This window comes from Ailuropoda melanoleuca, chromosome 1, assembly GCF_002007445.2.
Source record: "Ailuropoda melanoleuca isolate Jingjing chromosome 1, ASM200744v2, whole genome shotgun sequence".
Lineage (NCBI taxonomy): Eukaryota > Metazoa > Chordata > Mammalia > Carnivora > Ursidae > Ailuropoda > Ailuropoda melanoleuca.
Genome location: NC_048218.1, coordinates 157,005,009 through 157,017,670, shown reverse-complemented (window position 1 = coordinate 157,017,670; position 12,662 = coordinate 157,005,009). Strand labels below are relative to the sequence as shown.

The window sequence follows — 12,662 nt, the reverse complement described above, 5'->3', positions numbered from 1 at the left end:
GCAGAGTATCACTTTTGGAGTGACATGGCATTTCAGGAAAAGCCCACACGACAACTGTTTAAAATATTCTCTGCAAGCTTTTGACTGAGAAATACAACACAGGCAATTTAGAAAAAGGCTTTAATTGTGCTAAGATTCTATTATAGAAGAGAATAAGAAGTGGGAATTTTTAAAAAATGGGCAGGATTATGAATTCAGCATTTAACTGAGCACCTTCTATGTGCAAGACTTCTCACTAGGTCCTGGCTGGACATATAAACATGAGTAGAGCAAGCATCGTTACAAACAGAAAGGATGTCACAGGGCATCCCATGTCACAGACCCATCCCACACCAAAACACAGAAAAGGTTAAGGTTATAAAAACAGATCTTTAGAAGCAAAGATAGAGACAGACTCTCTTGAGCTGGAGATACACTCTTCCTCTTTAGGTCTTCTAGCCTCAAAAGCTGAGGGTCACCATTCCTTATCTATCAGCACAAATAGACAGATCAGAGACTAACAATCTCCATAAAAGGCCAAACACAAGAGGGGTGCAAAGACATGAGAAGACTGACAACTGCTGGATTAAGGGGAAGGGAAGAATTGGGTGAGACTGCTAAATGGAGAGGATCCGTGAGGGACATCTCGGCCAAAGGCAGAGAATGGATGTGACCACGTGGTGTGTCCCAAAAGACTAGTACTAAATTCCATGAGTAGAACTCAGTAAAAGAGCTGAAAAGGCTAAAGAAGGCAATCCAGAATCTTCTTCACTCTGGGGACTGAATACGAGTGGGAACAAATTGCTTGAAGCTGAAGAGACTGAACATTCTCTTCTCCAGCTGTGACTTCATTGCAATAGGTCACTTTGGTTCCCCTAACTAGGCTCCACTTTAGACACTACAATGTTAAATGGGATATTCTTTTAGGTGTTTCATTTCTCTCTTCTAGTAGGTAAGGCATACTGCAGGGCAGCCTAAGGTGAGAGTGTCCTGGGTCTCAAGTTATGGTCTCAAGGTTTTTCTAGCCTCAAAAAATATAAGTGACATACCCAGGGCCAAACACCTAGAGGCCATTTAAAAATAAAAATCACAAAATGAGATTCCCAGTGCAAGGGATTCAATGACAATAAGATCCTATTTAAAGATGTAAACCTGCAGTTAATGTTAAATAGAATCCAAATGAGGTGAGGAATGAGGAATTCTAGGAATGAAAGAAAGAGGGGCGCCTGCCTGGCTCAGGGGGTTAAGTGTCTGACTCTTGATTTCAGCTCAGGTCATGATATCAGGGTCGTGAGATCGAGCCCCACATTAGGCTCTGTGTTAGGCCTGGACCCTGCTTAAGATTCTCTCTCTCCTCCTCCCTCTTCTTCTGCTGATCCCCCGAAGGAAGGAAGGAAGGAAGGAAGGAAGGAAGGAAGGAAGGAAGGAGAAGAAGAAGAAGAAAAAGAAAGAAAGAAAGAAAGAAAGAAAGAAAGAAAGAAAGAAAGAAAAAGAAAGAAAGAAAAATGTGAGAACTGCAGATACAAGCTACAGGTGCTCAGAGCATATTACAAGGCTGCCAAAAGTTTACCTGGGCGTGCAGGAGAACTTACAGAGTCTGCACAAGTGTATGGTGTCACAGGTACAAACAAGCAATCTCTAGGAGTTCGGAGTTAGTGATAAGGGGAAAGCTTCATTGATGAGTTAAGCTGGGCCATTAAGGCAGATAGGATCTTACCAGAGATACGGACAAGGAAGATAACCAGGAAATCAAAATCATCATGACCAAAAGAAACAGAAAATGAATAAGTATCATCAGCTGAATATTTAATGATACAATTTTGCTGGAACAAAGGATACATTAAATAATAAAAGTGGCTTGATATGTAGCCTTGGGCTAGATGGACTGTGGCTTGTTTTTAGACAAGCAATGGTAAAGTTACTAAAAGTCTGGAAAGAGGCAAAGAGCTTACTGAAAGGCCATGTGCTAGGGAATTCTTTCCTCTAGCTCTTTGAGAATATCAACAATGGCTGCAATGTTATAAACGGTGCTTAAAAATAAAGAATCAGAGGCTTCAGTGTATTGGGTTTGTTTGTGCAGGTTGGGAGGCTGTGAAATTCACAATCGTGCTGTTTAGAAGTATTTTCTAAAACCAACTTAGAAGAAAACTGCCATCAGCAAATTGTTCTAGAGGAACGGGATCCTAAATATAACTATATTCCTTAATCTATTTGAAATCTGTTCTAGGAGTTAGAGGTTTTCAAATACTACTCCCCTCTGAAAAGAAGAGAAAAGTCTCCAAACTCAGGCCAGAGAGAAATAAAACATCAGTTGCGACATACACAAGATATATTTCCAAAATACATGCAAGTTTACTTTAGTATACTAACACACGCGGGACCTAAACTCTAAACCGGCTACATTCACTAGCATACTAACATAAATGTATTCATTTCTTATGGTGCCATTTTTCAAAAGGGAAATGATGGGATTTGAGAAGTACACATGCAGAGAGAAGAAAACGTTATTGAACATACACCTATCTAGCATAATTAACAGTCTCAAAATACTTCTGCGTTTGAGAGTGCTCATTTCTTACCTGGAGCTGTAATGCATATATTTGATTCCATCACTTGGTCTCTTTTTGCAGCAAGAGGCCTATAATACATAGAATTAGAGTCTCCAGAATGTCTGTAATAAGGATATAAACCTTTTTTTTTTTCAACATTAACACTCTTTGCAGCCAGAAGGACTCAAATACAAAATTTATAAGTTGGTAGGCCAAAAAAAGAAGGATCAAAGAACTACCTTCAAGCACAGACTCACATTTGCAAGTGGTAAATAAGAACAAAAAGGCTTACTTTTTTCTCATCCCTGATGTTTTGTCTCTGAAAGCCTAACATCATCTGTAGGAGAATTGCATTTATCTTATTATCCCCTCAAAGGACTGAATGGGAGATACATGGAAGGAATCAGAGACAGGCACAGAAAAACAAGTCCCTTTCTGCTATTGAAAGATCAGTCCTGAATTTAAACTTAATCTTTTTTCTTTCTTTCTCCCCAGTTCTGACATCAAGCAGTAAAGAGATCCGTAACTGATGTTGGTCACCCTACAGGATCACCCAAGCCCACACTTGGGATCCTAACTTTGCCACCCCTACCTTACTTATTGTGGCACACTTCTTTAATCTCATTGAGCCTCAGGTCCCTGATGTTTAAAAGTGGAATATTATTACATATTTCAAGAGACTATTATGGGAGTTCAGAAATAATATATGTAAGAAGTATCAAACATCAGATTTTTTAAAAACTTATTTCCTACATTTCCCTTCTTAAATGACACATACTCCTTTTTGAATACATGTTTATTGTAGAAAAGTTTTTAAAAATTATCCTTAATCTTCCTATCTTAAATGAATGGCTACAAATAGTTTTATATGTTTCAATTTTTAGTATATGTTTGTATATATACATATTTTCAAGTAATATTTTACAAAAATATTGTAAAACATGCCCAGTATGTTTTGTAACTAGTACTTTTAAGATTTGAGAGAAATGAAAGTTTGCAATAATTTCATCTATCCATCCTTTTATTGATTTCTTCCTTCACTTTCATGCTAAAAAGAACTTCTTTGCTTTGATGTAGGATAAATATCTATATTATCTTCAAGCTCTTTCCTGCTTTCTTTTTTTACATTCAATCTTTTGATCCATCTGGAATTTATTTTAGTATATAATGTGAAGTAAAAAACTAACTCTATTTTTTTCCAAAGAGTTCGCCAGTTTTTTCCAGAATCATTTCCGAAATAATCTTTCCTTTCTTTACTAATTTAAATGCCTCTTTTATCCTATACCTGAACAGGGTGCCAAAATGTTTTAACCCATGTGGCAACTTTGAAAGCCTAATAGTGCCTGTCTAGCGTATTCTGAGCTCATGTCCGGGCCCAGCAGGGAAGGGTGCCCAGGTCACGCAGCGATGGATGTCTGCCATGGCAAGGAGGATGGGAGGAGACCAGAGCTGTGCCGCAAACGTGCCATCCCTGCACTAGTTAATGGGCTGCTGTGTTTTTCAGCTCAGTTCCATTGCAGCTTCATGATACATTTTGACATCTTGTAGCCCAGGTGCCCTTTTATTTCCCTTCTTAATCAAATTATTTATGGCTGTTTTTTAAAGTTTATTACTCCAGATGAATGTTATATTCTCTTTACAAGTGTCCCAGAGAATTTCATTAGGATTATAGTAACAGTAAATTTATAAAAAACATGAAGATAAATGACATCTGTACAACGAGTCTTTCTAGCCAGAAACTTAAATTGCTCCATTTATTTTGTCATGCATTCTCTCAACTAGAAAAATACATGTTTATGTATATATATTCATACATGATATACATATACATATGTATGCATAGTCATATCCAGATTTTGCATTAAATGTACAGCACTCTTGTTAAGTTTTCGCTATACTTTTTTAAATGATTTCCTGCTATTGTGAATGGAGATATTTGTCCATTACATAATCGATATGATTATTCTAAAACTGCTCAATGTATTTTACATCCTCCTAACTTACTAACAACCATGTTATTTCTAATAATTTTTCTACTCATACACTGACTTTCTATGTAGGCAATGACGTATCTGAATTCATAAGATCACTATCTAAAATCTCCTTTCCTTAAAAAAAAAAAAAAAAGGTGTGTGGGGGGATGCCTGGGTGGCTCAGTAGGTTAAGCATCTGACTCCTGAGCTCAGATCAGGTCTTGATCTCGGGGTGGTGAGTTCAAGCCCCACACTGGGCTCCACGTGGGGCATGGAGCCTACTTTAAAATAAATAAATAAATAAATAAATAAATAAATAAATAAATAAATAAAATAAAATCTCACTTCCTTCTTTGTTATCATCACCCATTTATCACTCTAGGTGATATACTCCATATACACAGCTTGATCTCCAGTGCCTAGAGCAGTGCTTGCCACATGATAGATGTTCAATAAATATTTGGTGAATGACCGTTGTTCGAAATGAAATAATCCCCCAATATAATGTTACTGCCCTCTTCATATTCCTAAGAGTTACATCTCAAAATCCTGGTTCTAACTTAGTTCATTGGCTAGAACCTGGGGGTAGATATTTTTCTTGTTCTTCACTGAGAATCTGTGGTAGGTCACTATTACATATGACTGATGCTTAAAAATTAACTTGGGAGTAACTTGTTACTGTTAAGAAAACATTTTACTATAAATTGTTTCTTTCTTTCTTTCTTTCTTTCTTTCCTTTTTTTTTGTTTTGTTTTGAAATAAAGAATGGATATGAACTCCATTTGGGAGATTTCTTAAAAGAAGATTACCATGGAGGTTTTCTCCTTTGATCTATCGAGGTGATTTACTATTTCAGTGAAAATAATTTTGGGGGGTAGGGAGTTTTCAGACCACCTTGAGATGCTGATATTGATTGACACTATCCAGAAAAACACCACTCACACACAAGTCTGTATTTAACTTCAGAGATCCACAAATTTGTATATAAAACTTATATAAAAACAAGTTTGTATTTAATGTCTTTTAATAAGAAGGCCTTAAATTTTTTTGTGAACTATCCAAGACTGCATATACCGGAGGCAAAAAACATGAAACAATCAAACCAAAACACGTAAAACATTAAAATATTTTTTAATATTAAACATACTGCCAAATCCTGAAATAAGACCCATAATACCAGGGTGTATTTTTCCTAAAATGTGCTCTTCAACTTGTCTGCTCTATTAAATTAAGTTCTAACCAGTATTTTGTTTTGAAAATTATTTCCTTCATATTCTTTTCATAACATTATACACTTAAATTTTTAAATTGAGTAGTTTATTTTCACTCTCTCTTAATAATAAACATAGGTCTGAAATTTGCTTATTAATTTTCATTTTATCCTATCCCATACATTTTGACATATGATCTCATCATTGCCACTATTTTCTTTTGATTGCCTTTTTGAGCCAAAAATTTAGAAAAGTGATTTTCTTTTTTAGAAAAGTGGTTTTCTTTTGTTGTCTCCAGTATTTTTTATTTAAAGCTTCATTATGAATTTCTACTTCATTACTTTGTGTGAAGACAATGTACACTGTGCTCTTTCCAGTTTGAAATATTTCTTCAACCACATTAATTCCTCCAAGCCTTTTCCCAAACCATTTGTTAAAGACCCAGAATAATTGTGTTTCCAACATTGTTAATCTTCTTTTTCAAAAGCTTTACTTTATAAATATGAAGAAATAGCTTTGTAGAACCACAGAGCTGGAAGTAAAGATATTTGGGGGACCCCGGGATACTAAGCACTCTTTCCCTCCAGATGAGGTTGCAGTTTTGCAAACAGTGCATGTGTTTAAATAAGAACCAAAAAAAGCCCCTATTAGAGAAGCCTATAGATTGTTAGTGTGATTTCTGGAATGGTGATGAAAACCCATGTGTAAACAGATTCCAACAGAGCAAGACTTCAGCCTTCCTTTCTATATCTGTGAGGACCAGATCTGTGCCAACCAAGAGAAGTCCAGGGCCTGGCAAAGGAAAACCCCCGTAGTAATTGGGTGCATCCTTCGTCTCTGTTCAGACAAACTCTCTTCTATTTAATCATGGACCCTTAGCAAGGTTTATGGCAAACCATAGCAGATAATGTCTTAGTCTCTTCCTTGGTATCCTGAATTTCCAAACTGCAAACAGTGCGATTTAATCAATGCAATTTAATTTGCCGCTTTTTCATTTTCAGTGTATAAAATTTCACAATTGTGGTTTCACTGTGGATGTATCTTTAAAGTATATAAAATAAGTTGATTTTTTTCATTTAATGCTTTTCTGACTTACAGTCTAGGAATTGTTATAGCAATTTCCCTATCTGTACTTAGCTGATACATTTTAACCCATCATTTGATTTTAAGCATACTGTGTCAGGAGCACCTGGGTGGGGCAGTCTGTTCAACACCCAACTCTTGGTTTCAGCTTAGGTGGTGACCTCTGGGTCATGGGACTGAGCCCCATGTTGGGCTCCACACTCAGCAAGGAGTGGGCTTGGGACTCTCAATCCCTCTTCCACTGCCTCTACATTCAGCGCTCTCTCTCTCTTTAAAATAAATAAATCAATCAATCTTTAAAAAACAGAAACATACTGTGTCATTTCTGTTTTAGGTCCTCCAAAAAGAGGCTAGTTTTAAACCTAATCTGAGAGAGCCTTTTGTCTTAAAAAAGTGGAAATGTGATGCATCTGTATTAACTGGCATAATTTATTTATGGATGTATTAATTGATCTATTTTTAAGTTTATTTATTTAAGTAATCTCTACACCCAGCGTGGGGCTTGAACTCACGAACCCAATATCAAGAGGTGCTTGCTCCTCCAAGTGAGCCAGCCAGGCACCTCTGTCATAATTCAATGTCTCATTTTACTTAAGGATTAAAGACTTTATTTAGGAACTCAATTGGTTTTAGAGCAAGATTAAAATGACTTATTTTGTTTATTCTACTCCAGGTGGGGAAAAGCACGAGGGATATCATCCTAGTTTTGGGTGACTTTCTTAGTGAAGAGTCCTAACAAGATACAAGTCCAAGGGTGTTCCAAGTAGTACGAACCAATCCATTAGGAATTCAGCATAGTCTATATGGAATGGATCTGTTCAATTAGATCTGTTCAAACCATAGGTGAGAGTTAGGAAAGAAAGGCACCATAATTATTTCCAAGAATCCGCTGTGAGCCCCACAGAAACAACCACGCAATAAACAAAGACAACACTCCTCCCAGTGAAACAGAAAACTAAATGCTGAAAAAAACTCAGTAACCTTGTGACAGGCTTTGAAACTAAGACAGGAAAGAGTTGCATACTTAAGGTTAATCTTAAAATTTAAAAACTGATTGTGAAGTTAGATTTTTTGTGTCTCTGTTCAACAGAACATAACTGGTGGGCTACCTGATGCCCTACCTAACTTACTTTAATTTCTGATTAAAGAGAAGGCCACCGAGAGCCATAACAGTGCAGAATGTTTAAGGATCCATGAAAAACTAGTATTAATTTCCCTAAGAAGTTGCTCACAAAATCAGCAGGTTTCTTGTTGCAAGACAAAACAAAAACTTATTTCTCCAGTATATATGAATTTGAGGCCTATTTGCTACATTGGCAAACTTAATTGTTTGCTCTATTGAAAGAAATGCTAGAAACCAAATGACAACCTCTAATGTAAGACAATATAGTTACAATTTCAATCTATACTTATCTAAGAATCAATATAAGCTTATTAGTAACATACTAAAAATAATGTAGCTGTTAGATTCATTCTCTTAAGTGCATCTTCTATTATTCAGAGAACAAAATTTTTGAGTGGTGATTATAAAAAAAAAAAAAAAGAAGGATCCCATTACTAAAGAGAGAAGTCATTTATGAGTTACGAAGTTATAAATTTCAATAACTGCACTTCAACTAAAAACTCAGATCCCTATGTGTAGTAAGAATAATGATTTTTAGATATAAATCTTTCAAAAAATAAGCTGCAGTTTTACTTTGGTGTTTGAATAAAACTGATGTGCCCATAGATCAGATAACCAATTACAGTTTTAGATAAAATTGAATTAAGAGAAGGCTTTCCATATTTAGTTCTACTAAAAACAATACAGATGTCGTTTAATAAAAACAAGTTCCTTTGGTATCTGCTTTATCGCTTCAATTGCTCAAACATATTGAAATAAAGCCATTTTGTTTTGTTTTGGTATGAGCGCTGCTTTTACAAAATTCATATGTTTACTCCAAAATAGAGACTATGCATAGACATAAACATATTTATATACATATAAACACATATGCATAAATAAATATATATCTATGTTAGATATGGATAAATATAAAATTCACTTTACTCAGGTAAACACCCACAGGAAAAAAGATTAGATTACTAAAACTTGACTATCTGCGGTTAGGATCTTTTTTCCCTAATTATTCTTAATGTGAATTTAATCCACTCTTAGGTATTTTTATCTGGCATTATTATGAAAACAGGATACTGTAATATGATCAGCAATGAAAAAATAAAATAAATATATTTTCTAAACACATATAAAAATAAATACATAGTTTGGTAAATGTATTATATGTAAACACACATATATAATATACACATACCAACATAAATATATATCTATATACACACTAAATGATTTATTCTGTCAGAAATTTTACTGAGGCATTTGTGTTTATGCTAAAAATTACATTTATATTTGCTCTGACATTCATACCGTTGAAATTCCTTTGACTTTTCACCTCTTAGTTACTTTAATAGTATCTTTTATATTTTCCTAAATCTGCACTAAATCATCCAGTCATATTTGCTAGTCCCTGAGTGCAATCAGTATGAGATCACTAGGCAAAGAGTGGCACCTAATTTAGCTATTAGGTCCCTCCGTTTTTTCAAGTCTCCAGATATACTAGTTTTGTTCCACCTACTGAGATATCTGAGACCTCCTTTAGGTTTTCTGGAATGAAAGTTAAGTATTTTTCAACTTGTAAAATCGAACCACTTCCATGTTCCCTTGTCTATTCAAAGGACCATGTTTCTTCTTTAAATCTTAAGAACAAAAGGTGAAATAATAAAAAGCAAAATCCTTATCTTTATATGAATAACTAGATTTTAAAAATACTTAAATATAATGACATCCTTAACAATGAATCATTATTACATTATTATCCTTGGAGGATGAAGCACGAAAGATTGATCAGAATAGCTGCTCAATATATATCTGTAGCCTGCCTGATTTACTGAAAGAATAAAATATGCTGAACTGTGGAGGCTGATATTTAAATTTCAAATCATACTAGACTCCTTCACCACGTTCACTCAGATGAGAGGATTTGTTACACTGAAATTATTCCTTATTATATTTAAACTTCAACCAAAATAAGTATCATACATATATGTGGACACTGAGTATATTTTCCATTCTTAGAAGAAAAAAAAAAGTGAATTCAAATTTCCCTAATTGAATAAAGAGTTGATATAATTAATAAATATTACTGACTAGTAAAACACCTACAACATGAACTAATGCTCATTTTTAAAGGAAACCTCTGCAAAATACGGTTATCATTTTTTTAAGGTTTTATTTATTTCTATGAGAGAAAGGCAGAGAGATCACAAGCAGGGGGAGAGACAGAGGGAGAGGGAAAAAGCAGGCTCCTCACTGAGCTGGGAGCCCAAAGTGAGGTTCGAGCCCAGGACCCTGAGATCATGACCTGAACCGAAGGCAGATACTTAACCATCTGAACCACCCTGGCGCCCCCGGATATCAATTATTTTAAGAGGGAAAGCATTACTGATGAATTAGAGTGACTGTAAAATAGAAATTCTAGGCCAGAGATGAGCAAAGTGTGGGCCCATCCTAAGTTTCCAGACAATTGACTGGATCTTAGCCTCAGCATCCCTGATAGCTTTTTCTTAAATCAAGCAAAGGGAAGGGAACATTACATTAACATTATGGTTAACAGCCAGAAGCTAGAGTCAATATGATGCCAGAATTATTTCATGACTTCTAGGATCCCATAGCAAAAGAAATACGTAACAATTCATTCAATAATTCAACAGTAAAAGTGGAAATATGTATCAGTTTAGGGTGCCAGAGTGTGCAATATGTCAAAGACGATGAATCAGAGCATTCTCTGTGTGAAGCATGAAGAAGTATGCATTCATTCTATGGGTCAAAGTTATGGCATGAGAACCAGTGTAGTATGATTTTTTGGTAATATTTATGTCTCAGATGCAGAATTATTACAAATGTACACATTTCAAATCATATTTAGAAGAGAAACTGTAATTCTACTTCCAGACTGAACTTACTGTGATACAATTTGTGATTGAGCAGAGCACCTCTTCCTGCACCGTGTCATTTGGCCCCAGCAACATCAATGTCATGCTCTAATCACTGCCTTCCATAGTGACCTCTCCTTCCAGAGCCTCAATTCTCAGACCACTTACCCCTTGGGCTCATCCCTAAGCCTTGCTTGCTCTTCACACACAGCAGCTCTGGGCCAGAGAAGTCACAAAGATCCCTGGGCCTTTTTTTTAAAAAAAGTACCCACCTTACTAAATAATGCCTCTCAATGTCAATAATCAAAGCATTTTTTATGATCCTGCCTATTCTGAATAAGAAATAAACTGTGTTACACAGACACTCACATGATAAATTCTTTTTATAGTTATTTCTTCATGGGCATTATTTTATTTCATCTTCAGAAAAAATGACATCAGGTTGGCAATGGAGGACAAATAATGCCCTTTGTCTATATGAGCGAATGGATATACAGTGGTTAAGTGGCACAATTACGGTCATACAGCTGGTTAAGGCCAGGCAGGATTCAGTCATAGACTTTAGATTCTCACTTCCCGGGATCTCCAGGGCCAGGCCTCCACCAGCCAGGCAGTGTGAAAGCAGCTCCACACCAGGGCTTGAGGCTGATGAATAGGAGGCCAGGTGGGATTATAGCAACCACTTGTCCCTCAGTACGTGCCAGTGCAAGGTCCCATCTGCACGACCCGTGTGGGGGCCTGGCTAAATAGAAAGGGAAGGGACAATTTACGGATAGCTTGCTACACACCAAGCCCATTATATAAACAATTTGCTTTATTCTTGCAAACAATGTTAGAAAGTAGATTTTACCATACTCATTTTACAGAAGAGGAAAATAAACCCCTGCGAGGTTAAGTGATCTTATTCAAGGCTACACAGCTAGTAAGTGGAAAATGAAAACTCAAAACCAGGTAAGCCTGTCTAACTTCAATGCCCATCCTCTTTCCTTGCAACACTGCTGTCTCCTATAACATATGCCACAGGGGCAAGAAATAGAGAGAGAGATTTAGGGTATAATATAAGTAAATATATAAATATACAATATTATATATTTATGTTATAAATAAATATCTTTATATAAAATATATTTTAAGTTTAAATAAATTTATATGACAAATATATAAATAAACATAACAAATTATGTTTATAACAATTTTGTTATAAAGATAAAATATTGTATGTTTATATATAGTTATATAAATATACATAATAGGGATTTTACATATTAATACATTATTAACTATATATATTATTACTATATATATAATACAGAGAGAGAAAATAGTTCAGCGAATAAAGATTCATTCAAATCTAACACAGAACTAGTCACATTTTAATCCACTTAATTTTAAATAATTTTTGTGCTTTAAAAATTTTATAGTACTAATCAACTAATATCTGCCATTTTTAGGGAAGTATTCAGGTTAAGTATTCAATTATGGAGTGCTTTTCATATTTCTAAAAATATCAAGTATCAACCACAAAAAAAAATCAGAGGTTCACAAGTATAAGTTTACTATTTTCTCTTTAAAAGCTAGCATGTCTTATATGCCAGAAAAACTACATTATAAATTTTTTTCCAAAACAAATGAAATTTCGAGGCAAAGCTTAAAAATGTCAATAATTAGTAAAGAAGTTACCTCAAGAGTTCAGGTTTTCATGTGTTTCTTTCAAAGCTCCTTCAGTTTCACCTGGATTTCAAGAGAAGTAGCGTTGCAAATGTGGCACTTATACCTCATTTCCTGGCAAGGAATCTCTAACTTACTATGAAATCCCATTAAAGTAGAAAAATGTCTTCAATATTCAAATAAAAGAAAGTCCATCAGAATTGCTGAAT

General features: G+C 35.1%; 1 protein-coding gene across 27 annotated transcripts in view; it reads right to left on the bottom strand.

Moving 5' to 3' along the window:
• The window catches only part of HDAC9 (histone deacetylase 9), a 974,909-nt gene that overhangs the window by 690,522 nt on the left and 271,725 nt on the right, over positions 1–12,662 (bottom strand). For 3 of the 27 annotated variants that reach the window (XR_004627984.1, XR_004627978.1, XM_034668837.1), the window contains exon 1: positions 2,559–2,591. The exons of 13 other annotated variants lie outside the window; for them this stretch is intronic. Coding sequence is in view for 8 of the 14 variants with exons in the window: in XM_034668837.1 (XP_034524728.1) it covers positions 2,559–2,589 (31 nt within the window). In the remaining 6 variants the exon portion in view is untranslated. Of the gene's footprint in view, positions 1–2,558; positions 2,608–12,465; positions 12,517–12,662 lie in introns of those variants that run through there. 11 more of the 27 variants (XM_034668929.1, XM_034668931.1, XM_034668930.1 and 8 more) reach the window with 8 other exon arrangements.